Here is a 24,836-nt window from a genome sequence, read left to right as displayed (position 1 = left end):
ACCGCCATAAAGCAAAAGCTTAGGAGAGACCCCTCAATGGCGCGTGGAGAAATAAAAAAAAAGGGAAAAAAAAAAAATACCGAGGCAGAAATTTCCTCTCTCAAATGGCAAGGTCACCGTCTCTGCATCGCGCCGGAACACCCGTGTACGTGCTGACGTCTCAGCCAACGCTGTGGCTGCGGCGCAGAGGGAAGAAACGCGGAGGCCCAGTCCAGCCAACGAAACTGTCCACGCCGGCCAACGCTCGCTTCGGGAATTCTGCCGGGAGTTCTGCCGAGGAGTACGACTTCACAATCACACTTGGAAGAACTGATGGAGTCTAGTACTGACGAGGCTTCGAGCACGCCATCACACTTCACAGCCGCTACGGCTATGAAACACTGGAGTATCGGAGTCGCACTGCGCCCGATGAAGCAGCACATCGCACAAAAAAAAAAAAAAAAAAAAAAAAAAAAAAGTGAGGCCCACAAAACAGGTCATACTAGGGAAAAAAGCCTAGCGAAGGTGACAGGCGAGACGACAAGCCACAGCCTCTGATACAGAAACTGTGCCTGCCACATCCACTCGAAATCGCCGTCGTCTCTGGGGGCGCACTTGTTGAGAGTAACGACAACCAGTGACGTCCGGCCGTCATCGAGTTGTCCAACGACCTGATGACGAAGGCAATGTCACGGAGTGAAAAATGTCCTTACTCTGCAGACAATAAAGGTTACAGCGCACACCCCCGTCTCTATGCGCCTCTATGTAAGTGGCACCCCTGCCCACCAGCAACGGTGTGACTTTATTAGGAATTCTAAAAAATAATTTCGTGAATATAACCACTTTTCCGTAAAAATTGAGCCGACATTCGTAAAATCGCAAGACGGGTCCAAATTCGTACATTTTACGGAAAATTCTGAAGAGTTGGCAGGTATGAATATGGAATTTTTTAAATATGCTAAGTAGTTCCAAAGTTAACATTATTTAGCATTATTTCCCGGAGCAATCGAGCAAAAACTATCAAAATCTTGCTTTAGGCACATAGCTGAATACTTGGAAACATAAGCTTCACCACGGAAGGAATAGTTTTTTGCTATAACAATTATTAATAATTATACTGCACATCAAAGCTTTCTGTTCAAAATGAGTTTAAAGTGGTTGTTTATTGTATGGACAATAAACAAATATTAAAATTGAAATACAAAAATCTGCTCCTACCACTGTGTGCATTATTCATGTAGCTTACTACTGCAACAATACTTACAATTCTAGGTGCCCGGATTACTGAGACATCGCTCCCGGAAAGATGCGAAGATTCAAAAATTCAGGTTTTGAGAAAATGTAGAAAAACAAACAAGCTCATTTTTATTCAGACATAACAAAAAGTATTGATATATCCACATATCTAAATGGTCAGTAGCCACTAGGGATTTTATCTGTCAGCCTTCAGCTACCTGAATGACGTTTTTTGAAGGCTTGTCACAGATTTTCTGCTGATGCACACTTGCGGGCTGATGCTGCTGCTTGCCGGTGATCTTTCTCGGCCATTGGCATGCTTGGCATGTTTGGTAGCCCTGGGTTCAACTAAAGCTCCTGGAGTATGGCAGATGAAGCTCTCTCGTTCCCCGAATTAAATTTCATTACTGCCTCATCCACAGCAGCTTCAACAGCAAAAAGCAAGGCATGCTGTTCCTTAGGTGCCAATGCCCAAATCATGCAATGCAAGCAATTTTTCTTCTGAGAGGCACTCATACACTTAGTATGTACAGTCGAAACCCACTTATAAACAATATATCTGTTATAACAATGAGAAGCTGCTGCACCGTCAACTTTTATATGTTTTCTATGGTGAAATCACCCGCTTATTACAATGCCCCCATGCCGCATTATCGGTTATAAGAATGAAGTCTGGCTACTGGGTGTCCGTGCCAAAAGGGACTGGAATGCGAACTTCTTGAAAATAAAAAAAGAAGAAATTTGAGCCGTTCCACGCCGCCGTGCGCTGTTTTCCATTCTTCTTCGCATCACCAGCCTTGCACGCCTCTGTCCCGTTGCCCTTCCACCCCTCCGAACACAAATGGGCTGCACCCATAACTCTGTGCCGTGCCACTCTCCGAAACAAGAATGGACCGCGCCAACTGTGCTGATAGTGCTGGGCTGGCGGAGCGCTGCAATCGTAGCCAAAACGGCGTTAGCGTACACCGAAAGACAGCGAACGGCGTTCGCATCGCCATAGTCATCAGTGAAAATCGTACTGGAATGGAAGCAACGCCAAAACGCTTCGTGTCCTTGCTCCATGGCTTTGTGCCTATTTGTGCTTTTAAACAGTTTAACGAGTTAACCCAATCAGCAGCCGGATGGAGGAAGGTGGTGGGGAGGGGCACTGGCCTCCCTGCCATTGTAGTTTTCTCACAACAGCTCCGCCATTTCCCCCCCCCCCCCCTTTTTTTTTCATGCAACCGGTTATAACAATGGAATTTTCGTGGCACTTCAATATTGTTATAAGTGGGTTCGACTGTATATACGTACGCCCCAAACGGCAAAACAGCGAACCAAACCAAAACCATCGTCCGGGAAGTCTTCGCGATGGCGTGGGGGCAAAGGTTGAGGCGTCCCGAAGGCGGTCAATAAAGTGTAAACTTCATGAGAGAATGCATTTCGCGCCGCTGTCACAGCATTTTTTGTACATTGCGGCCAACGCCTAACTCAACGTGCGTGCCCGGCCTATCATGAAACACTCATTTTGCGGCACATGCACGGTCACAATGAAGCGGTTTCAAGTATAACAATTTCATTACATATTTATGTCAAAGTCGGCAGGCTTGCGCTTACCGGAAGTTTATTTCCAGAAGTCGGTCAACCTGGATTTCTTACGCTTCACGGCAAGCAAAGGCGTTACGTGAGTCTCACAGTCCGTTAAAAGAGCCATCGCAATGTCATTGTCGTGGGCTCTGATAACCTTTAAGATGAAGTCAAAAGGATCCATTACTTTCAAAGCAGTTGCCGGAGTCAAGTATGCCTAGCGGGTTGTCATTTTCCACAGATTACGAGGCGTTGGCATCATGTTGACAACAGCGGCCGCGGCGCAGCCGCCGTATCTTGCAAGCAATCTGCGACGTGCACATCTCCAAAGCAATCTACGATGTGCGCAAAGTGCAACTAGTGCCGGTAAAGTCGTGTGCGCTGCGCTTTCGACGTTTAGTTCGTGTGGAAATGAGAGACAGCACGGAGGTCAATTGCACTCGCTGCTATTGCAGCGCCTTCTCACTCCAGTGTGTTGACACAGAGTTTCCAGTCATCAAGCGAGATGTGTTCCTGTTTACCTGTGCGCGCGTGACACCGTGCTTGGTAATTTAGTTAGTAAACGAATGTGTACAAGTTTATACGGCCGATAAAGTTTGTATAGAAATGCGAAATTTGTTTCCTTCCGCTTTCTGCCTCGGTGATCATACATGCCTACTCCTCGAGAGAGAGAAATTTACGCTTCTTTGTTGGTGTAGGCCGGACACATTTCGACCGGACACACGCCACAGAAAACGGTAGCGATTATGGTGATCCCGTGCAGTCTCGCGCAGGCGCGTGATGACTACGCGTGGCTATGGATTGCAGTGGCGTACGTAAATCGGTACTTTAAATTTGATTTTGTTCGCGAGAACCTCATTCAAGCGGACATACGATCGTCACAGCTTTAGAAGGGCCTTCTAATTTGACTACTTGGCAGTTCCAATTTCAATTCAGTCACAGTTTTGTTCTCGAAAAGTTTGTTAAAGCGGAAATACCAAATAAAACGTCTTCGTTATGAAGATACTTTTTTTTGTATTATTTTCTATGAGCAGCTGACGGGGAATCGGAAAATCTTCGTAGTGGCGGAAATTTTGTTGTAGCGGCGTTCGTTGTAGGGGGATTTGACTGTAACGAAGCCTTGCCATCTTTGTATAAATAGGCAAATCTTCGAAAAGTCAACGATGTATGTACCGTATTTACACGATTGTAAGTCGACTCGAATGTAGGTCGACCCCCCCAAAATTGCATGTCTCAAAAAAAAAAAAAAAAAAAAAAAAAATTGTGTGGGGAGAAAACCCACGCAAGTGCATTTCACACAAGGGAAATTTATTGATGGGGTTGCTAAGACTACTCATCGTCACTAGAGTTGACCTCAGCGGTACTGCTGCCGTCATAGCTGCTGCGGTCCCACAGCACGTTGTCATCAAAAGTGAGTCCACACTTCGCGAACTACCGCACCACGACATCGTGCGGTACAGCCCCCCACGCAGAGAGGACCCACCCGCACACAGTAGCCAGAGAGGCCAAATTTTCTCGCGCTGAAGCCGCCACTGCCGCACCACACGTTCACTGACTCCAGACTTGCGTCCCGCTGCGCAGTTGTTAGTTTCCTCAACATGGAGGATAGCAGCCCGTTTGAACGCTGCTGAGAACGAGCGCCGAAAGTTCTTGGCACTCATGACAGGCGCGACGATTCAGCACAACAGCAGAAGTGACAGATGCGCGCGGCCGTCGAAAACAATTGTATCTCAAAGAAAAGCTCTTCCGCCAACTACTAATACCCCCTAATACCAATACCAAATACCAATACCCCCTAAACGGCGGCTCTTCCATGATCGATGCTCCCACAAGAGTCGTGCGCTCGTGGTGCGCGCAATCAAAATGTATGCAATACAGTAAATTATTACGCTATGCTTCTACCGTAACCATAAAAACGTAGGTGCAAAGTTGTAACCACGCTGTAGCGCCCCCGATTTCTCATTTCTCTTGCCGTTACTAGCGGTACACGGTTCGGTTTCGATTCTAAGTCGACCCCCCAACATTGGATTGCCAAATCTGAAAAAATGGTTCGACCTACAATCGTGTAAATACGGTACGTATGTTTCTCTCTCATTTTGTCTCGTTGTTGTGCACAGCCAGTTATTCATGCAATATTGATGTTGAAAACTGGCGAACTACCCCAAAAACTGATTGCTTGAGTTTATTGCGATAACTGCAATGGCAAAAAAGGTCCCCCTCACCAGTGAAGTGGCAAAGTTTTCCAGGTAGATAGAGAGTGCAGCTTCTACGGCCCCACCTCCAGGCACCACAGTCTTGGACTCGAGCACTCGGCGGACCACACACAAGGCATCGTGGATTGACCGCTCTACTTCATCCAGGAAAAAGTCATTGGCACCACGTACTACGATGGAGCTGGCAGTCTGCACCTTGGGCCTGGTGACAATTGTGTAAAGCAGATTTTTTTTCTTCACACTGGTATCATGAAATAAAAGCTGCCCACAATGTGACACTTTATAGAGCACATGCAACATTATGGTATTCTTACCGAGTCTAAACAGCAACATGTAACTAACCTATTTATTCGAATATAAGGCAAGGTTTTTTTCCAGAATTTGTAGCCTCGAAGTCAGCCCCTGCCTTATACGTGAATTTTGCCTGTAGGAGTGGCTTCACGGCAGCTCAAATTTTGCCTTGCAGTGTGGATTTACGGCAGTGCACGTCGTGGTGCCGTGAAGCCACACTATAAGGAGAAATTCACGCTGCCGTGAAGCCACACCTAAAGACAAAATTCGCATATACAGTGCAGTCCACTTATAACAATACCACATATAACGATATATCGGTTATAACAATCAGTCGACTGAGTATCAACTTATGCATTAGGGCTATGAGAAAAAAGCCATATATGACGATATGTTATTCACCGCATATCAGATATAATGATCAAAATTTTGCTTCTGGGCGACGTTTTTTGATGCAGAATAATAGCGAAATTTGCGTTCCTAAGTTGCCTCAACCGAGATGGGGTGAAAAGCTTGCCTACGTGAGTTCGTATCTGCACACCATTACCGCGCAGCGCATCCAGCCCGAGCGCTGATTTCGAAAAGTGGCAGGATTCATCGCAAGTTGGCGCAGCGTGCACAAGATGGCGCCAGCTGCGTCGCGTCACCTGCGCTCCCTTTAAAGACTCCTTTCTCTCTCTCTCTCTCAGCGAGCATGGAAGTGCGCCGCAGAAGCAGTGGGAGGTGCGCTGAAAAAGCGCAAAGCTGTGTCGCTTGAGACAAAGCTGCAAATTTTGCAAGACTCGAAGAAGTACGAGCTCGTGCAGTCGATATTGGCGATTATGAAAACTGCGAACGCCATGATCATTGAGGCTAGAAGTAGTGGCCATGCCGTTAAACGAAAAAGGCGGGCTTTGTGCACCAGGACGAAACCCCCAAGGGTGAAACTAACACGGTGGAAGCCGCTGACATTACTAAACTCTGGGAGCACGTCGCTACTGACAGTGAAATAGGTGGTGCTTCGATGGAGGAGTTTCTGAGTAGAGATAGTGCTGCCTCGTTCTGCGAAGAGATCGTTGTGGCAACAGACGGTGGCGTTGTGCGACGGAGGTGACAACAGCATCAGCAGTGACGAGATTGACAATGGCCCGTATTTGACACCGACCCTGATGTTCAACCAAAGTGCAATGTCGCCGATCGAGTCACTCATTGATTTCATGCATGGTAAATTATAGCTGCCAGTGATCACACAGCAGCTGGACGCGATGCACACCGCGGTTGTGAACCTAAAACGTCCAGAAAGCAAGTGCGGAGACGCACTTGCTTTCCGCGATTAACGATTTCAGCGATTAACGATTGAAACGCTATTTAGAAGTATAAATAAACATTTTTGCCAGCCTACTTTCTACGTCATTTTTTATTGAAAGTGGCAAATTTGGTTTCGGAACTACAAAAGATATATTCAGCAGGTTTTTCTTTCTTTTCAACGGCAGTCCAGATATAGGGATCGGTTATAATGATCAGATTTTTCGTTCTTGATATCGTTATTAGTGGACTGCACTGTAACCCGCACTTCATGTGTTGAAGCCTCCCCCCTACTTCAAGGTCGGCATTTTGCATTTTGGCTGTGTTAGTAATGCAGTATTTCAGGCGATCCCCACCGAATCTCGATAATCCGTCGGCTACTCTGTATCGCCTTATGTTGGTGTGCACACTCAAATTTTTTTTCCTGAGTTGCACCCTCGCCTTATAATCATGATCGATACGTCACAAAGGCGAGCATCACAAAGGCAATACAAGGTTGTATTGTGCTTGCACATGGCATTGGCCTTGAGTAGTGTTGGTTTTCTTTGGGATTATCTAGTTGCATACTGCTGTTTGGACTTGGCCAATACACTGAAATCTCGTTCCTACGAACACCACAAAAACAAACATTTCAGAAATCCCCTGCTAACTGCTTACAGTTTCAATGTAAAAGTATTTCAGTACTACGAACTTCAGAATACTGAACTTTTCACAATAATGATTGTTATTCAGTTTCCTTGTCATGTTAACAACGCCTCGATACTAATTGATATTGCGAAATCTGGGGATTCTTCATGGCAATCGGAGCAGTAAACTAGCTGACCACACGACACCACAGTGCAGAAAGCACATGCTGTAGTGCATTGGCTCGGAAAACCTGAGACAGCGCAGGAGGAGAAAAAGGGACTTATGTTTCGGAGGCGACCAAGCATCAGGTTTTGCAAGCACGTGCTCTGCCCAGACAAGTGTCGCCTAGCAACACAGGCACGTCTCTTACTCCCTTCAGCGTGCGCCTCTTCTTTCTGCAGGCTTTACACATGCCGAGAAATGTAACCTCCGTGCCCACAAGATACCATATGGCCTGCCTTTTCTGGACGGTGTTGTTTACATGCGCTTGCGTTTTGGAATAGTTCTGGTGTTCTGGGGGGGTATTCTGTAAGAGCGCACCTAGTGGACTGCCCACTTCGGCTGTCGCGATTGGCTCCAGCAGCAGGAGTGAGAAGGAGGCAGCCAGTCTCCTTCTAGCTTGTGCTACTGAAGCCGAATTGGACAGTCCACTAGGTGGACTTTTACAGAATACCCCCCAGGCGTCCGCCTCCAGCAAGGCAGTTAAGATGTCCGTGACAAGAAATGCAGGAGGAAAAAAAAGAAGACCTTTGTGCTTAGTGAGCTTAGCACAGTCTCAATGCATTTACCTCATAGGTAGAAAAAAAAAATTATTAGCATAGCTAAAATAGAAAAGCCGTTTTTTTCTCAAATTACAAATATGTCAAAATTGTTGTTTTGAGAATTCAAGGAAAAACGTTTCAAGGCATCTGTATTGAAACAAAACCAATTAAATCTCGTTGGAGTGGGCACTTTGACCGTGATCCTTCTCCCTTGCCTTCTGGCAGCCACTGCTTGTTAGATCATATTTAGCTGCTGTAAATTTGCAGTGGATGCATGCAAATTCTCAGTGTTGAAATGTAGGATCGCTTCTGCAACAGTAGCTTGCACAGCAAAAAGTGAAGCATGCTGTTCTTTGGACACCGAACTCCAAATCACGGAGTGAAGGTTTTCGTTTCAGTTACGAGTCTTTCCTCGCTGGTATCGCTGGAGCAGACTTCTCTAGAACAGACGAGTGTAGACTGGCAGCATCGCTACTGCCACACCTTTGGCAAGTTGTAGTGGCATCTTTGGCTTGGGTTCGCCATTGACTTTTGCAGTGTTGTGGTGGCACCATAAAATTTCTCCAGTAGAACATAAGCTGTGATCGGAACATTCATCAGTGGATGTAACATGAGTGTAAATTGCCATTACTGCCTTCTCCATAGGTCATCGTCACCATCAATAGATTTTAGCGACCGGCCTTATAGGAGCTCAGCATCGCGTTGAGCTCCTTTCTTAGCTGGCTTCCCTCACCAAGGCTTCAGACGCCTAGGCACTCGCTGGCGCACTTGCTGTTCGTGGTTATTGAGTGAGATGTGTTTATGTTTGCCTGTGCGCAGGTGACAATGTCCTTGTTAATTTACTTAGTATGCGAATGTTTACAGCAACTTATGCAGCTGATAAAACGGCTAACCTTACTTTGTCTACAGTAAAACCTCATTCAGTCGGATTTCACAGGACCGACGAATATGTCCGAATTAACTGAATGTTGAATTATTGAGGCTATCCAGAAAAAAATCGGCAAATGCTTACTACGTCAACACGCTTTTATTTAGTGAATGAATGAGCAAATCATGTTGCTATTTTGCACAAAAGCAGTGCAGAAGCTGCAATTCTTATCCCGCGGCTTATTGGCTCTCGCAGCGGTGATCGGGGCCTCACGACTTCCTTCGCGGCAGGGTCGCGGTGCATGCCTTCATGCGTGACATGCTTTGTCCTACCCCGCAATTTTTTCACCCGTGAGCTGATCGGCAACAGATCGTCTGCCAATCACAATGTAGTCGATGCTCTTCATCCTTGACAGCTTTGCATCGAATCAAAACGAAACAACTGTTTGCTGCAACCGCTGCGGAGGAAACGGCGGCCGCTATCGACGGGATTACGAACACAGACTTTGCAGTGCTGAAGGCATGTGTCCGACGAACGCGAGTCGGAACGAAACTACCGTTCACTGTAAACACTACGGTGGAAACCGCAGTCGCTATCAGCGTGATCATGAATGGCGACTACGCAGTTTTTTAGGCACGCGGCCGACACGCGTACCGAGTCAAAAAGAAAATGCTGTTTGTCGCAACCGCTGCGAAGAAACCTTAGCCATCATCGACGCGATCGTGGATGGCGATTACGCAATTATGAAAGCATGCGGCCAACGTGGTGGTAAACACAAAAATAAAGGCTTTAACCCTTTGCAGTCAGAAACCTTTACCCACTTTCCGGCTGTCCCGGTCCGAAACTATTTTGCCAGTTTATAGCGCCGCGATGAAAACTACAAACTGTGGACGAAGAACTCATAGGATATTTATTTTTTCTTTTGCATTCTGCAGGCAACTCCTATACCGATATTTGAGCAGCCTATTTCCGCCTGGGAGCTTGTAGATGAATTGGCTCCTCCCATCTAGCCTTTCCTCGCAATCCTTCCGCGCAGACGGGCCCCGTTTTTTGGCTCTAGCCCTCACGTCACCCACCAGCTATTGGAAGAGGTTGCGGCGGTACTGCAGGTGTCGCTGTTCTTTATCACCATGATTCTGCAGCTGTGTGCTCCTCAAAATAAAGCCACTGAAAATGGAAACCTCTAAAAGCTTTCACTAAATGCGCCACCGTAAAACGCACGCGATGAAAAAGTGGTCATGCTTCTCAGCGAACCGCGCGAACGTGCTGTTCCGCGCGCAAGTGAGAACGCTCTGGTATCCAGAAGCTGTGCTGAACATTGTGCTGCAACCTAGTGCAAAGAGAAGTAAACTTCAACAAACAAAGTTTATTTATCCCTCAAGAGATGGCACATCATGTATACAAAGAATGCGCATGAATTGCAGTGAGAAAAACCGCGAACTTTAACGCCCGAACACCCTTGTCGGGCGGTGCCCTACAGCTGACCGCTACAGCCGTGTTGTGTTGTCGGGCAGGGTCCGACAACAGACCGCAAAGGGTTAAAGTCACAAATAGGCACAAAGCGTTCCGGTGTTGCTGTCATTCATATACGATTTCCGCTAATGACTTGGATGCATGTGCCATTTTTGCTCTTTTGCATCGCACATTTGTCGTGCTCCTCACTCGCCGAGCTCCGAAAATTGTCCGAATTAAATAACTAATGAGTTTGATTGCATTGAATAATGCATACGCCTGCCGGGACCAGAGGACAAGTCCGAATTATCCGATTTTCTGAATTAACAACGGTCGAATTAACGAGGTAGTACTGTAGCTATTTAATAATTCGCTATCACAATCAATGCTTAAACTGTTTGGCTAAACTTACTTTTTTTAATTTTTCGTGCGGGTAATAACAGCAACAATATAGTATGGCACAAGAGGTCTCAACTGTAATGTGCACTGTGTCCTTTGTCCCAAGGGCACACTTGAGACACCCCGCACACAAAAGATAAAATTAAGACATCTGTTTATTCTACTGACCATTCATCTGTGCGAACTATAGCTGATGTTTATGTCACTGGCAGCAGTGACGCGCTCAGGCTGAACAGCTGGCCACCCGGCTCCCTGCTGTTGTGGCAGCTGTTAATCTGGCCATTTAGCATATGCTCTAGTGGGGGGAAACTGCCATATTTTGGCAACCAGTGTCTGGAAAACGGCAGACAGCAAGGCTCACTGCTGCGTGGTCATACAATTAGTGTATAAAGCTCTTTGCCTATTATATGTTTTAGTTCCAATGTTTTCATTGTTCCTGCAATTGCCTTTGCGTGAGACAGTGGCATATGCAAAGTTCCAACTATTCCACAACATACCGCGGCTTTAATTCTGGATAGAACATACTTTAGATATAAGGACGTTTTTTGCTGGGTTCTTACACCCTGTTGCAACGAGTGTTGATTGTATTACAGTTAAACCTGGATATAACGAAAGTGAGAAATTCTCAAAAAACTTCTTTATAAAGAGGATTTCGTTATATGCAGGTTCGGCACGAAAATTCGAAAAAGAAAGGCTTACCGTATTTACTCGATTCTAACGCGTCCTCGATTGTAATGCGCACCCGTTTTCCATTTTCATCGAAGCACTCATCCTTGGAATGTCACACCAGGTACTGGATGCGTGGACGCGTGTCGTTTCGCACAAGCGCGGAGCATCGGAAACGAACAGCGAGCATCACGATGGCGCCGTGGCGTCGTATAGTGTTATAGTTAGCCTCGCTGTTACTTTCCCAGGTGCTGCGTTTTCGGCCGGTCCCGGCACAGCTCCCATAGAACACAATGCATTGGTAACCCCGCTGTTGCGTCGCAACTATGGGATCGTTCCCGCATCATACGTTGAAAACTGCCACCCGGTGCCGGCCCAAGCGGCTGTTTTGACTTTTCATGTCGCTTGGCTTGGTGGCTTGACTGCCCAATGTGCCGGGGGCGCCAACTATGACGTATTTTCAGTTTCCGCCAGCAAAAGTATAGCCCTTGAGATCCGTATTTGCTATCTAAAGATGGTGTCTATGACGCGTTGTGGCCCTAAAATTGGTTTTGGCTCATAGATGTTCTGTATGAAGTCCAAGGGGGATAACGCAGTCGCCGCGCGCTGTATGATGTATGTGCGACTGAAAACGTGCGAGGGGAGCAGACGACCGCGTCTAAATCTCGCGCGTGCAAGAAAGAAAAGCACGGAGGAAGCGCGCCTTTTTTCGTTGCACTAGAGGCACCGGCGAGGGAGCGAGGGGTGGGATAGCGGGCGGCGTTGTACTGTACTCTGGCATCAACTGCGTACTGCGTGGCGGCGCGCGGGCCGTATCTTGAAAGCGATTTGCGTTGGGGCAAAGTCTAGGCAGTATAGGTGCGTCAGCGGCTCGTAGCTTTATGTGTGCTGTGTGTTCTCGGCGCTCAGTTTGCGTTGAACCGATAGACAACAGCACGACTTCGCTCGCTTCTGCAGCAGCGCTTCCACACGCTGCCAGCGTTTGACAGCGCGTGTGCACGCTCATCGAGTGCGATGTGTCACAGCGTTTGCCAGCGCGTCGGCAACATCAACTGGAAAAGGAGAGTGCCAGCTTGGCGGGCTAGGCCAGCTGCAGCAAGCGCAGGATCAGGTTTGAATGAAGGGAGCAGGAGAGGTCATGCCCGCGGCGGCGAGATCGCCGGGTCGAGGGATGCCAGCCCGCCTCGCACACGCTCGCACGCACGCTTCGCATTCCGTCGCGGCGGAGAAGGTGCTTCCAGTTGCTGCTTGCACAAAAATGCCAAATTTGGGGCGAAATTTCTAGGCTGACGGCGGGGAAAATTTGTTATTTCGAGGGGGGTCTCCCGCTGCCACTTCGTTACGTAGAGGTCTCAAATACATGTGCTTCTATGGAGTAACGGCGGGGAATAGAAAAACTTCGTTATATCCAGGAATTCGTTATATGAAGGTTCGTTATAAGCACTTTTAACTGTATTTAAACTTGTAGTGGAAGTCCAATCAGAAAGTGTTTCAAGATGTATGCAGCATGTATTAAATACCATTATGTTTATCAGTGCTATTGCTTTTGATGCAGTATATATGTTGGCATGCACAATTGCGCGCACACATTGCCTGAAGGGGTTAACAACAACAATGAAATCAAGAAGATCCAACACAAACCAGCAGAGAGGCCAACAGTGGGAAAAAAGGAGCAGATTAATCTATCTATCCATGGCCAGTGCCACATACTCACTTCTTGATCAAAATCAGCTCGTCGTCGCAAATCTTCTCTTGAACCACTTCTTCCGCCTCTCCCAGCATACTCGCATCAAAGGACTCCTCACCTTCCATGTTGGCCAAGCTGACCAGCAGCTGAGCTGAACAATAGAAATAAGATTCAAAGTGCTGAATGCAGCAGCATGGAGCAAAGGTAGAGCATTAGGCTCCTTGGCTCAAATTGTCCTCTGACCACTGCATTATCCAGGACTGGAGTGAGGATCAGTGGGGCTATGCTAGTCACTATCAAACTATGGGTCTCATGGAGGTTGCAATTTTGCTGTTGTCAGTTGGCTCTGGGTAAATGTTCTGTGATGCATCCGTTAAGGGGTACACATAGCTCTCTTCCCAGAAATAAAGACATTGAAGGTAATGTCGTGTATGTATCTGTGTCGGGCACACATTGCCTAAAGCCTTTAGTATGAGGTACCAGCAAGCCCAATGTGCAACCATATAAAACTGCTTGTAGAACTCAACAGATTGCTCTTTAATTAGGTGCACGTTAAAGAACCCCAGGTGGTCAAAATTTCCGGAGTCCCCCACTACGGCGTGCCTCATAATTGGATCGTGGTTTTGGCACGTAAAACCCCATAATATATAGATTGCTTTTAAGTTATGGATACAGTCAAAGCCTGTTACAACAGATCCGCATTCAACATACTTTTGGATATAACCAACTATTCTTCTCACTTAAAAGGCCTTTGAAAACCGAAAAATTGCGAAAAAGTCTATTTTTGGAAAACCACATATTCGGGCAGTAGGTCTTAGAAACTACCATTTCTGTAAATATCAACGTCTAATTCATCGCGAAACTATTTCAAATAAAGTTTATAACAAGCCACGGCAGCCCTCGAGCTTGCCGGCAAGCGAGCGCTTAAAAATACCCCAACTTGGCACGAACGCCATTTCTCCACCGCTCCACCGAGCGTCGCTATTTTGGTGTTGTTTTGTTCATGCATTCTTGCACTTTTTTTTTCCTCACCGCCCATGGCAGCGGCGTGGTAGAGGCGCAAATCGCTCATTTTTGGAAGGCTCGCGAGAGCTTTCAAGTTTTCCGCAGCTGAAATTAGGAGAAGTGGTGGTCTCCTGCATAATGCATCCGGTCGTCGTCTGCTTCGGCTCCTCCATCGCCGGCGTGCTTTGTGTGTTCCGCTCGCTATCGTCTATCTTTGCAACCGTCCGCATATTCTACAAGTTTCTAGCGTCTTTACGAGACCATTTTCAACAGTCTTTACGAGACCGTTGTTGCGTTCAGCCTGCCGGTTGTTGTGCGGTCAGTCACGATGTCGGCCAATGAAACTCGAGACGCTTCAAGCGTTCGGTACACAGAAGCGTTCTATGAAGCTCGCCGCTCGCCTGCGCGCCGACGATGATCGCACCGATGGTTTCTGTGGGGCAAATTTTGCTATATCTATGCAAGAGAGTGGTTGCGTCGACGCTTCTAGCATCGTGACTCCTGCTCCACCGGCGCAAGAATTTGTTGCGACGAGTGCGCCTGGTGTCTCGTGCTCATCGACAGCGGCTTCCACATCCTATCTTTCATCTTCCTCTGACAGTGCGATCACGTCGTCCACTTTGCACTTGCAAACACGTTTCCCGACGTGTGAGGAGAAATAGGTGGCGGATAAAAAGCGCGCTGCTGTGCAACGAGGACTTGGCGCTATGCCAGCGACGGAGTGGGAATTTCAAGCAATGGAGCGCGATCCTGAAGGTGCCACCGCTGCAAGTGAAGGGGAAAAATGTTGAAAAAGGCCAAGAAGCAATCTCAAGAGAAGGTGGAAAGGCGGCAAAGGAAGAGAGTGCCTAAGGACACCTCCAGTTACGCTGCAGGGTCATTTTAGACCAATATATGTGCTCAAAACTTTCAGACCTCATTTTCTCAACATGACTTTTTTGGCTGGTGAGGCTGCTTATTCCAGCCATATCTCTGTAACCGCTCATCAGATTTCCAGGTGTTTTCTTTTATTGTGTATGTGAATAAATTTCTGAGGGCAAGACAAGCCCATTTATTTAAAAAATTTAATTATGGAGTTTTATGTGCCAAAAACATGATCCGATTATGAGGCACACCGTAGTGGAGGACTCCGGAAATTTGGACCACTTGGGGTTCTTTAACATGCACCTAAATCTAAGTACACGGGTGTTTTCGCATTTCGCCCCCATCGAAATGCGGCTGCCGTGGCCGGGATTCGATCCCGCGACCTCGTGCTCAGAAGCCCAACACCATAGCCACTGAGTAACCACGGCGGGTCATGTTTTTTTATATATTGTGTCTGTGATTTGTGATATTTAATCAAAATTTGATTGATAAAATTGTAATCACCAATACTAAATTCGGTGGTTTGCTAAAATTTTTCAGCAAGGAAATTTAAAAAAAGGGCTCTGTCTTGCCCTGAGGTATCCATCTGGGAATCATCATAGTGAAATGCACAGTTCCAGCACCTTTTGAAAATTCTCCAGGCATGGAATGAGAAAAGCATGTGCACCATTCTGACATATTGCTGTAACTTGAGAACCAGTGAACATAACTACATGAAATATTGAAGTTCTACTAATGCTTTTGCTATGAGTATATCCTGAAAATTTCATTAAGATAGCAAAATAAACAAAAAAGTTGGTATCCGAAGGTAGCCACCCCCTTTAATTCCGTCTGCCTATATTATCAATGTAACCAATTCCACTTTCAACTGACATGGCTATAACGGACTATCGGCTACAACAGACAAATTTTGGGGCAAATTTTGTCTAGATGGTGTAAATACAATGTACTTTGCTGCGGTGATGGGTGCATGCAGCAGTGCACTGCACGCAACTATTTTTGGCTACCTGCGGAATTTGAAAAAAAATTTTCTTAAGGAACAAATACACTAGCGGCAAGTTTCTTGCTCCACACAATACTCCGCCGGGAAAGTGTGTTTTTGTGTTGACTATGCAAGCGGATCGCTGCCACCGAAGGTGCCACTAAGCTTGACCAACTTCGAAGTGAAGCTGCACCATGCGGTGTTTCAAAAACAACTGTTGATGAATGCAAAATGCAACGTTTTGAGAAAGCTCAATTTCCCATCACAAAAAGCACACACAAAAAAAAGATATGCTGCTATTTGCGGCGTCCAGGCTACGAGATGCGTGATGCAGTTGAGCTGTCTCGCATGCCAGACGCAGGCTCCAAATTGAACTTGCCTCGTAGCATGGCTCTCATTCATACTATAGACAGATTTGGCAGTGGTCGTCGCTTGTCACGAAAGGTAAGATGAAGACATTGGCTCGTACTACTGGCCAATGTTTTGTATGAAGAACAAACTGTAGCCGTCGTTCACCGGTGGCGCCGATGCACTAGGGCCGAGTGGTTGGTCCAGCAAAGCTGGCCGGCCGGCTGGCTCCCCTCCACTGTGCTGGCCGTTAATCTTGCTGTTGTGCAGGTGTACTATGCCACGGTAAGGGGAAACTGCCATTAGTCAGCGTCCATAAAATGGGGGACAGAAAGACGCCGTGCCACTTGGCTGTACGATTACCACGGAAACTCGCCCATTAATCTAGTTATTTATTTCAAGTTACTTATTAATTTTTTCCCCCTCTTTTCGTTTGCTTACAGGTTAGACTGCGATATATGTGAAGTTTCGGATTTTCACAAGATACCGCGAGAATAATTTTGGATAGAATGAACTTCAGATATAACAGACTATTGCTGGATTATCGCAGCTCGTAACAAGCGACGATTCTACAGTCGCCGACCGTTAAATCAGACACTGATAATCCGGACAGCTTCACGGCACCGCCAATAGCCCGTGGACTCAATGTCTAAAGACAACCAATATTTCGGACAGCTGCCAGCTCTATATTCGATTATCCGGACTCCGTCCATGACTGTAGAGTACGCGGATTCTGCCGCCATCATCTCCTCTGGCTACCTCAATGAGACACAAACTGTGGCCTCAGAGATACGAGACATCAAGTATGGCCTCAGAGATTGCACATAAAACAGCAATCCCTGAGGCCTTGTCTCGGTCGCAGCACTACGCCTCAGATTAAATTACGAATGCTGATCTTGGAGGCTTTGCCTGAACTGTGAGGTCACATCATCATCGCAATCATCACATCCTATTCCGGCATCCCAGCGCATGGCCTGCTCTCACCATTCTGTTTGTTTAGTTGGCGTTCCAGACAGCATTCTGCTGGCTCCAAGAAGTCGTTCTCGTGAAGTTATCGCCAGGCCGCGTCAAATGACACGAACACTTACAGTCTGACTCCAAATGAGCCTCGAGTCGCAGTCCAAATGACCCTGACTCCGCAATTGTTGCGAAGAGCCTGAACTGCTGCCTACCACAATGAGCTCAAATGCGGACATCATTGATGACCTGCTAGGCTGCAGTGTGCCGATTCCTGCTGCCGTTACATTTGAAGACTTTGCAGAAGTTCTCCACCGTCAAACAGCGACTCCAACTTGGATGATGATGTGCCCTGCAGATCTGACTTGCCGTGCAAGGACTGCCTTTGAACTGCAAAGGCAGTTCTTGCATCAGCGTACGGCGACAACAGAAAACGGGCAGAAATATAGGCGTACTTGGTTGCACGTAAGTGGAAGTGTGTGCAGCAATGAATCGACTTCTTTCTTGCACAGGGGTATTAAAACGTAAATAAAATTATCTTTGTTTTTGGGCACATTCGTTATTTCGAACATTCGATAGTTCGGACTTATTTACGTTCCCCGTAAAGTCCAAATTATCGGTCCTTGACTGTATAGTATTCTGGCAATGCATTAAGTGGCAGCAGATGGAGAAGTCTAAACAAACAGACAAGAAATAAAACAGATTTTATGCTATACACCAATCCAAGCATTGTGCAGGATGCAGAGGTGTTGTGTGGCAAAGCGATACACTTTCCCCTAACATATATTATGCTAAGACAATACTGGCAATACTACCGATCACACTGCATTCCAAGTAAATCTTGTGTCTGTGCTCAAGACAGGAGGTAGAAAATGCAAGTTACTGAGCGCACGAAAATGCAGCTTGACTGCAGTACCTCCAGTGGCTTTTGCAATGCGTCGAAGATCCTGCTTCTTGCAACGGCGTACAGCCATGGCTCCAGCCTCCACAAAGTACTTGAGGCACAAGTCATCGATACCTCCTGTGACCAAGATTACATTGGCGCCAGCACCCAAGATCTTGGAGATACGTTCTTTGGTGATGTCCATTTCTCTGCAGAAATCGCAACAGACAAGCTTTGTTCAAGAGTGCCTATCTTCTCTCCTAGATATACAGCTGAATTTTTATATTTACTAACTCTTAACTGCAGCCAAACATTGTTTCACCAAAGGTGCCATCGTTTTAGCAGTATGAATAAATTAGCACATGTTGCATAAAAGTCCTTCTGGATAGCACAGCTAAAAAGCCTGGGCTATCATTTTCGGTAAAAAAATCTGTTTGATATTCAATATGACATTCAGCTTTTTTTTTCTTGATTCGATTTCATATTCAATTCGAAACCTACTATTTGGTTTTAGCACGCCCCTATTCAAAACGCTTATGCCCTACCCTCAACAGTTCCAAGAGAAAATGACAGCACATAATGATAATATAATTACCAGAATCCAATGTGCATAGTTTATTCGGTCAAAATGTGTCTGAAAACTGCTTGCAACACGTTACAATTGGATGCAAAACCGAAACTGTGTTCACAGCCTACTGTCAGTGTCAATGCTAGTGTCCTTACAAGATGGCAACAGAAGTTTTCGCTATTTTTTTTTAGCACAAGATGGTGACGTGTCACTTCCACGAAAAAAAAAAAAAAAAAAACTAATTCAAGAAGAAGCTATGCGCTAAGCTAGTGGCAATGAAACTGCGTCACATATTTTCAGCTTTTCACTGTTTCATTTCAAGCTGGTGAAGTGGTTGGCCTAGGCATGGGCCAAATACCATTCAGTGATTATTGCAGAGTCGTCATGGAATATCAAATGCACTCGACTGCACAAAGGACCCCACGTGGCCTGCAGCAATAAAGGACTATCTAAGAGTAATGACAATGAACATTAATTCCTACCACGATCACTGAAAATGATAAATTATAGGCGACCTACAAGCATCATGCTTTTATGAACTTTCTGCACAGTCTAGAATGCAGTTTAAGGAGTGACATTTCATACAGGACACCGTGGAGGTTGGCTGCTGCCAGTCCAGCAGGCTGTAGAGTTTTGCCCAATATTTTTTAGAAAAAGGATGTTTCTACTAAACAGAAAACATTTTCTTGCAGCCCATGCCCTTTAGAAGCTCTAACATTCGAACTTTCACACACTATAGACAATTAAAGTAGAAACATTCCATATATTTAAGAATTTGCTGCACTTTTCAGTAAACTGTTTCACATTATGTTACATATAACGGTCTAAGAGGTGTTCATGAAACATATCTTTAAAAGTATATTTTTTTAGCTTTCTACTGACATCCACAACCACGCTGGATCAGAGCACGATCTCCTTCATGAACTTCAGCAGAAATTTAGAAGCGACAAGCCCACTTCGTCGACGAGTGGCAAGGCGTACGACGGAGCAACAAACCCAGACCTTGATTGACCATTCACGCAAGCAGAGCTCCACGCAGCCTTAGCCAAACTCACTAGCAACACCAGTCCCGGCAAGGACAGAATCACTAATGAGCTTCTACGCAACCTCCCGCAATCGGCCGCAACAGCACTGCTCCAGTACTACAACGACTGCTGGGAAAAGGGGGACCTACCAGCAGCATGGAAGCATTCGGAGGTCCACCATGATCCCCAAACCCAACAAACCCCTTCGCATCGAAAACCTCCGTCCCATCTCCCTCATGTCCTGCATGGGCAAACTCCTCGAGCGCATGGTGCACGACCAGTGAACGCCATACCTCAAGGACAATGGATACTTGCCATGTTCAGATTCCAACAGCATTTTTCCACGCAGGACGTACTCCTGCTCCTCAAGGAAGACCTGCTCGACTACCTTGATCAAAGACACAAATCATCAATCCTGGCGATCGACGTAAAGGGCGCATTCGACAACGTAAGCCACGAAGCCATCCTCCGCAACCTTGAAGATACAGGCTGCGGAGCCCGGATCTGTTACTACATCAGCAGCTTTTTGACACACCGAACAGCAACAGCAGGCGTTTGCAACCTCCGCAGTGATTAATTTCGGCTACCCAACAAAGGAACGCCACAAGGATCAGTGGACCATATCAGGTGCGGTAATATATTTTTAAATGCCCATTGTTTTTCTCTGTGGATTCATAAAAACTGGGTGCACATTAGGTGCAGGGCCGTGTTCTTCTGTACACTTGGCTGTTTGCGTACCCGAATTTTAGGTATGCAATATTTAAAACTCCTTAATAACTACTGCCGATGCAATGTAGCGTTAGTATGATATAATGCAGTGTTAGTTTGATGAATGTTACTATTTATTTTTGTTTCTCCTCATTCTAATTGTCCTTGCTTTGCCAATGTTATTCCAATTATTTGTAGCTATAAGACTACTTTATTTACTATCCACCTCATGTATGCCCTCACAAGTGGGCCATTAGCAGTACTCTGAACTCAATAAGAACCTCTGCTGTAAACAAAATGCGCACAAAATGTCAACAATTATACAGACATGTAGAAAAGCAGGCAGAGGTCAAGTGCAAATAAAACACATCAGGGTGAGTGTAGTAATGCAGTGCACTTTAAAGCACCGACCCACCTCTGGCGGATGGCCTCAAGCTTCTCAGGGTCGGTGACCAGCACCTGAACACCCATGTGCATCTTGGCCTTCTGCAGGCTGAAGTCCAAGCAGGCTATCTTGGCATTGGCAACCTTCTTTGTCATAGCTGCAACAGAGAGGGCACCCATCACTGCTGGACAGACTCATAAGAACCCACGAATACAAAAAAAAAAAAAAAAATAATAAAAAATAAAACAAAGGCCTAATAGTACATCTGTCCTCTCAGCCAGACGAAAATTCTAGCTTGCAGATGTAATTTCTTGTCCATCCTAGTACAATAAAAGCTTGTTAAGTCACAAAGTCACACTTCATGAACTTCTGGATAATTCAAACTAAATGGCACAGTCCAGCCAAACTCCATAGAACTCTACGTAATTAGTAGCGTGTTAATTCTCACGCAAATCGGGTCAGGCATGGATAATTCGAACTGCGTGCCACCATGGCCAGCTCCTGGCTTGCTTAGCTTAGCTAGGAAAGTGGTCACTTTCCCAGCTAAGCGACTGGTGATACGACACGCTTATTACCACTGTCATTGATCCACGCCCCAGTGACAGCTCCCTCTGATCTCAAAGACTGTGTGTTTGTGGACTGCATACGCCGGAAAAGATGAATAAAGCCGGAATGACATCATGGCCAACATGTTCTTTCATTTATTTTTGCTAATGATTAGTCACATTAACATCAACAGTGGAGTGTGTGGCCCATGTGGTACTTTCGACAACGTTCCAGTCGCAAAAGTCAAGCAAGCTAGATAAGTGAAATAACATTCCAAAAGCCAGTGGAACTCATACTTCAACGTGTTATCACTCGCTTTACTCAATAAAATATAACAAAAACAAACTGACGATGCCACCCACATAGGTGGCTAGATGTCTATGCTTTTGTTATATTTTATTGTTGAGTAAAGCCAGTGATAACACGTTGAAGTACATGCTAGATAAGTTGCACCATATTTTATCCTCTTGGTTGTGTTAGTGCCTTGTAGTTCATGTTGAGGGACGTTTCTGTTGAGTGACCAGACGTTGCCTGTGCATGTACTGCCATATCTTCATCGCGTGGCAAATACTGTGCTTAAACTATGAAGGATAACATGGAAATTTAATGAGAGAAAGAGAAGCCAACAAAGTACGAAATGATCAAGAAGCATGACATACCAAGAAGCACACTGTCGATGTTTATCCGCAACAAGAGACCAATTGATAACGCCTAAAGAGGCTGAAAATTATGTGAACGACCGAAAAATTCGGTAGTAGCCATCTCACGATGACTGTCGACAGCATTGAATCAATATAGTGACACAATGTAGTGCCCCCATCAATGTTGCCACGTATCGCAAAGTAATTGAGAGCGTCGTCGTGCCTATTCCCTGATGGCCTTTTACTTTCAGCAGGACCACAGCCCCATCCATATGGCCAAATCAATAACATGCTTGCTGGAGCAGCAGAGAGTGATGCTGTTGGAGTGGCCTCCCCAAAGTGCCGACATGAACATATGCGTAAATATGTGGTGTGAAATGAAGAAGGCAGTCTCGCGGTGGCCTTTTGAGCGCAACTCCCAGGACGCGCTGCGGGTCGCCATACAAGAGGAGTGGGAGTGCCTACGGTTAACATTGCGACCCATCTATTCGACAGTCTTTCTCGAAGAATGGAAGCCGCTGGAGGTGACTTTACCAAGTACTAAACTTCAAATAGCAGCTAAAATTTTCTTGCGGAAACCATCGTGGCTTCACTTCGGCAAGGTCTTGACGAAGTTGATAAAGAAGCCCGATGTATATCTTTTGCAGATTCCTGCAGTCGCCTGCAATAAAGGCTTTTTTTTTTTTTTCATTTCGTCCTTTCCTCTTTTCTTTTCCTAATTATGATAACTTGGGCCTTTCCACTCACTTTGGTGCACAACTGTTTCAAGGTATGGCATAATTATAATGCGCATGGCTTCACTATAGCGCCAGCCTTACACGCCAGTTTATTTTAATGCACGTGACCATAACAAGTCACATTTATTAATTCTATATTTCGTGCCCACACGCCGGAAGCACTGCGACGCTGGAGTAAAAGCGAAGCGCTGCAGCTTTGGAAGTGAAACAGCCTAATGCGCTCAGCACACACACGCCGGCCACCGTCGCGGCTGCCAGCGATACTGCGCTGCACGTTGTGTACGCGACGGCACAACGTACTCGGGCATAGCAGCGTTCATAACGGCCACAAAGCCCAGCTCCTCAACAACACTGTAAGAATGCATCCCGCGCACTATGAATCCGGCAATGGCCTTTGTCATTTACTGTGCTTTTGGCGCCGTATGTTTCAGCTTCGTCTTGAACCGGTCAGCAACTGAAGGCTGTTGCACATGAGGCTTAGCGGTAGACTTCACGCTTTTCCGCGCACAACATTTATTTTCGTATGTTACGAAGACATCTAGGTGCCTCTTTAAATGTGTTGCCAGAGTCGTCGTAGTCCCCGTTGGCGTCTTCAGAATGGAGTGGAACTTCAGACACTGAGCTTCTTGGCCAGGCGGGACCTTTACAAAAAAGTTCCATATCGGGTTGGCACCCGTGGACGCATTGGCCATGTCACTTGACTGAAGTAACTGATGCACACTGAAGTTCACGCGTGGAGTGTGATCAACACCTGCTCACTGCACGCGTGCCACACGGTAACCAAACAATGAAACGGGAGCCTTGACGAACGTGCGTGTAAGATGGCTATGAGAACGCTCTGAATGTGGCTTAGCTTGTCTTGGCTCCAGATGTCGTCAAGATGTAGGCCTGATGTCAATGGCACTGCGGCTTGCCTAACGAAACCGAAACTCCTGATAGTACTTGCACGCAGTTTTGATATTCGTTCACCTCGAATACTTCGAAATATCGGCAATTTTAAATTCGGATCGAAGCGAATTCGAATACTGTAATATTCGTTCGAATATTCGAAGCGCTCGAATATTCGCACAAGCCTATTGCTATCGCAATGAAAGTAGGAGACACACTGTACGATTCGGCGTCCGATACAATTGTACCCGCTGGACCCCAAATCGTACCGTGTCTCTCCTACTTCAGGGCAGCAAGTTCAGGATGCGATCATTATGCGAGGAAAAGAAAAAACAGACTTCTTGATTCGAAAAGTGGGGGGTTCGTTCATTATGCAAATAAATACGGTCGTAGATATTCCATTCTCGAATCGAATTATTCAAACATTCACTCTTTAATTTTATTCGGTGATATTAAAGTATTTGCACCACACTGCTTTCTGGAGCTTTCTCTTTAGTGCTGAGAATCTTTTGACAAGCTTTCTTCATGTGTATTGCTGCCATTCACTGTACACCTCAGTATACACAATGTGTGCAGAGGTCGCTGCCAGGATTCTGCAAGGCTAAGATTTCATAACCCAAACATTGAAGCTGTACCTCGTTGTCAGCGCTGCCTCGGCTGAGACAGCAGTTCAGGGATTTGCATTATTCTCCGCGAACTAGACTAGTGTTCCAGTCAACCATAAATTTAAAGCATTGCACTCGGTGTAGTCTAGATGGGACTTTTCAAAATTGCGATCAAGCGTGAGTGTACCATTCAGATTTGTCTGTACAGGCACTGTAAGCACAGGTGTTACTCCTACAGGCCTGACCGTAAAAGAAAACAGCCAGAAAACATACCTTGGGATGCAACAGTGCAGTTCAAGGCATAGCCATGAACAAGCATGCTCTCACGAGCACTGCGGCCATGTGCCTTCAGAACATTGACAGCCTTAATGGGGTAGCGGAAGCCCCCCTTGCCATCGGACACCTTGATGGCATTGGCCGCATCCACAACCATGTTTGCAAAGAAGTCCGAATCTCTGAGACACACAGTCAAGGAAGTATGCACACGAGTGAGGTGCACATGATCTTAAATACGAGTCACTGCCTACACCTCGACTGCTCAAAATCAGGGCTACCAATGTCTTGGAAATACTGATTGGCACTGATGACCTAGAATGCAGCCATAAATACATCCTAAAGGGAATGAAAATGTACACAACCAGTCGATTATTTTAGCTGATTGTTCC

The 24,836-nt window shown here is 46.1% G+C and overlaps 1 protein-coding gene across 1 annotated transcript in view; it reads right to left on the bottom strand.

Moving 5' to 3' along the window:
• The window catches only part of LOC119460555 (T-complex protein 1 subunit alpha-like), a 47,436-nt gene that overhangs the window by 10,573 nt on the left and 12,027 nt on the right, over positions 1-24,836 (bottom strand). The window contains exons 6-10 of the mRNA XM_037721488.2: positions 24,445-24,626; positions 20,785-20,911; positions 18,102-18,277; positions 13,057-13,180; positions 5,004-5,196 (exon numbers count right to left, since the gene is read on the bottom strand). Coding sequence (XP_037577416.1) covers positions 5,004-5,196; positions 13,057-13,180; positions 18,102-18,277; positions 20,785-20,911; positions 24,445-24,626 — 802 coding nt within the window. The remainder of the gene's footprint in view (positions 1-5,003; positions 5,197-13,056; positions 13,181-18,101; positions 18,278-20,784; positions 20,912-24,444; positions 24,627-24,836) is intronic.

Source organism: Dermacentor silvarum, chromosome 8, assembly GCF_013339745.2.
Source record: "Dermacentor silvarum isolate Dsil-2018 chromosome 8, BIME_Dsil_1.4, whole genome shotgun sequence".
Taxonomy (NCBI): domain Eukaryota; kingdom Metazoa; phylum Arthropoda; class Arachnida; order Ixodida; family Ixodidae; genus Dermacentor; species Dermacentor silvarum.
The sequence above is the reverse complement of the archived record's forward strand: the minus strand, read 5'-3'. Positions and strand labels throughout refer to the sequence as shown.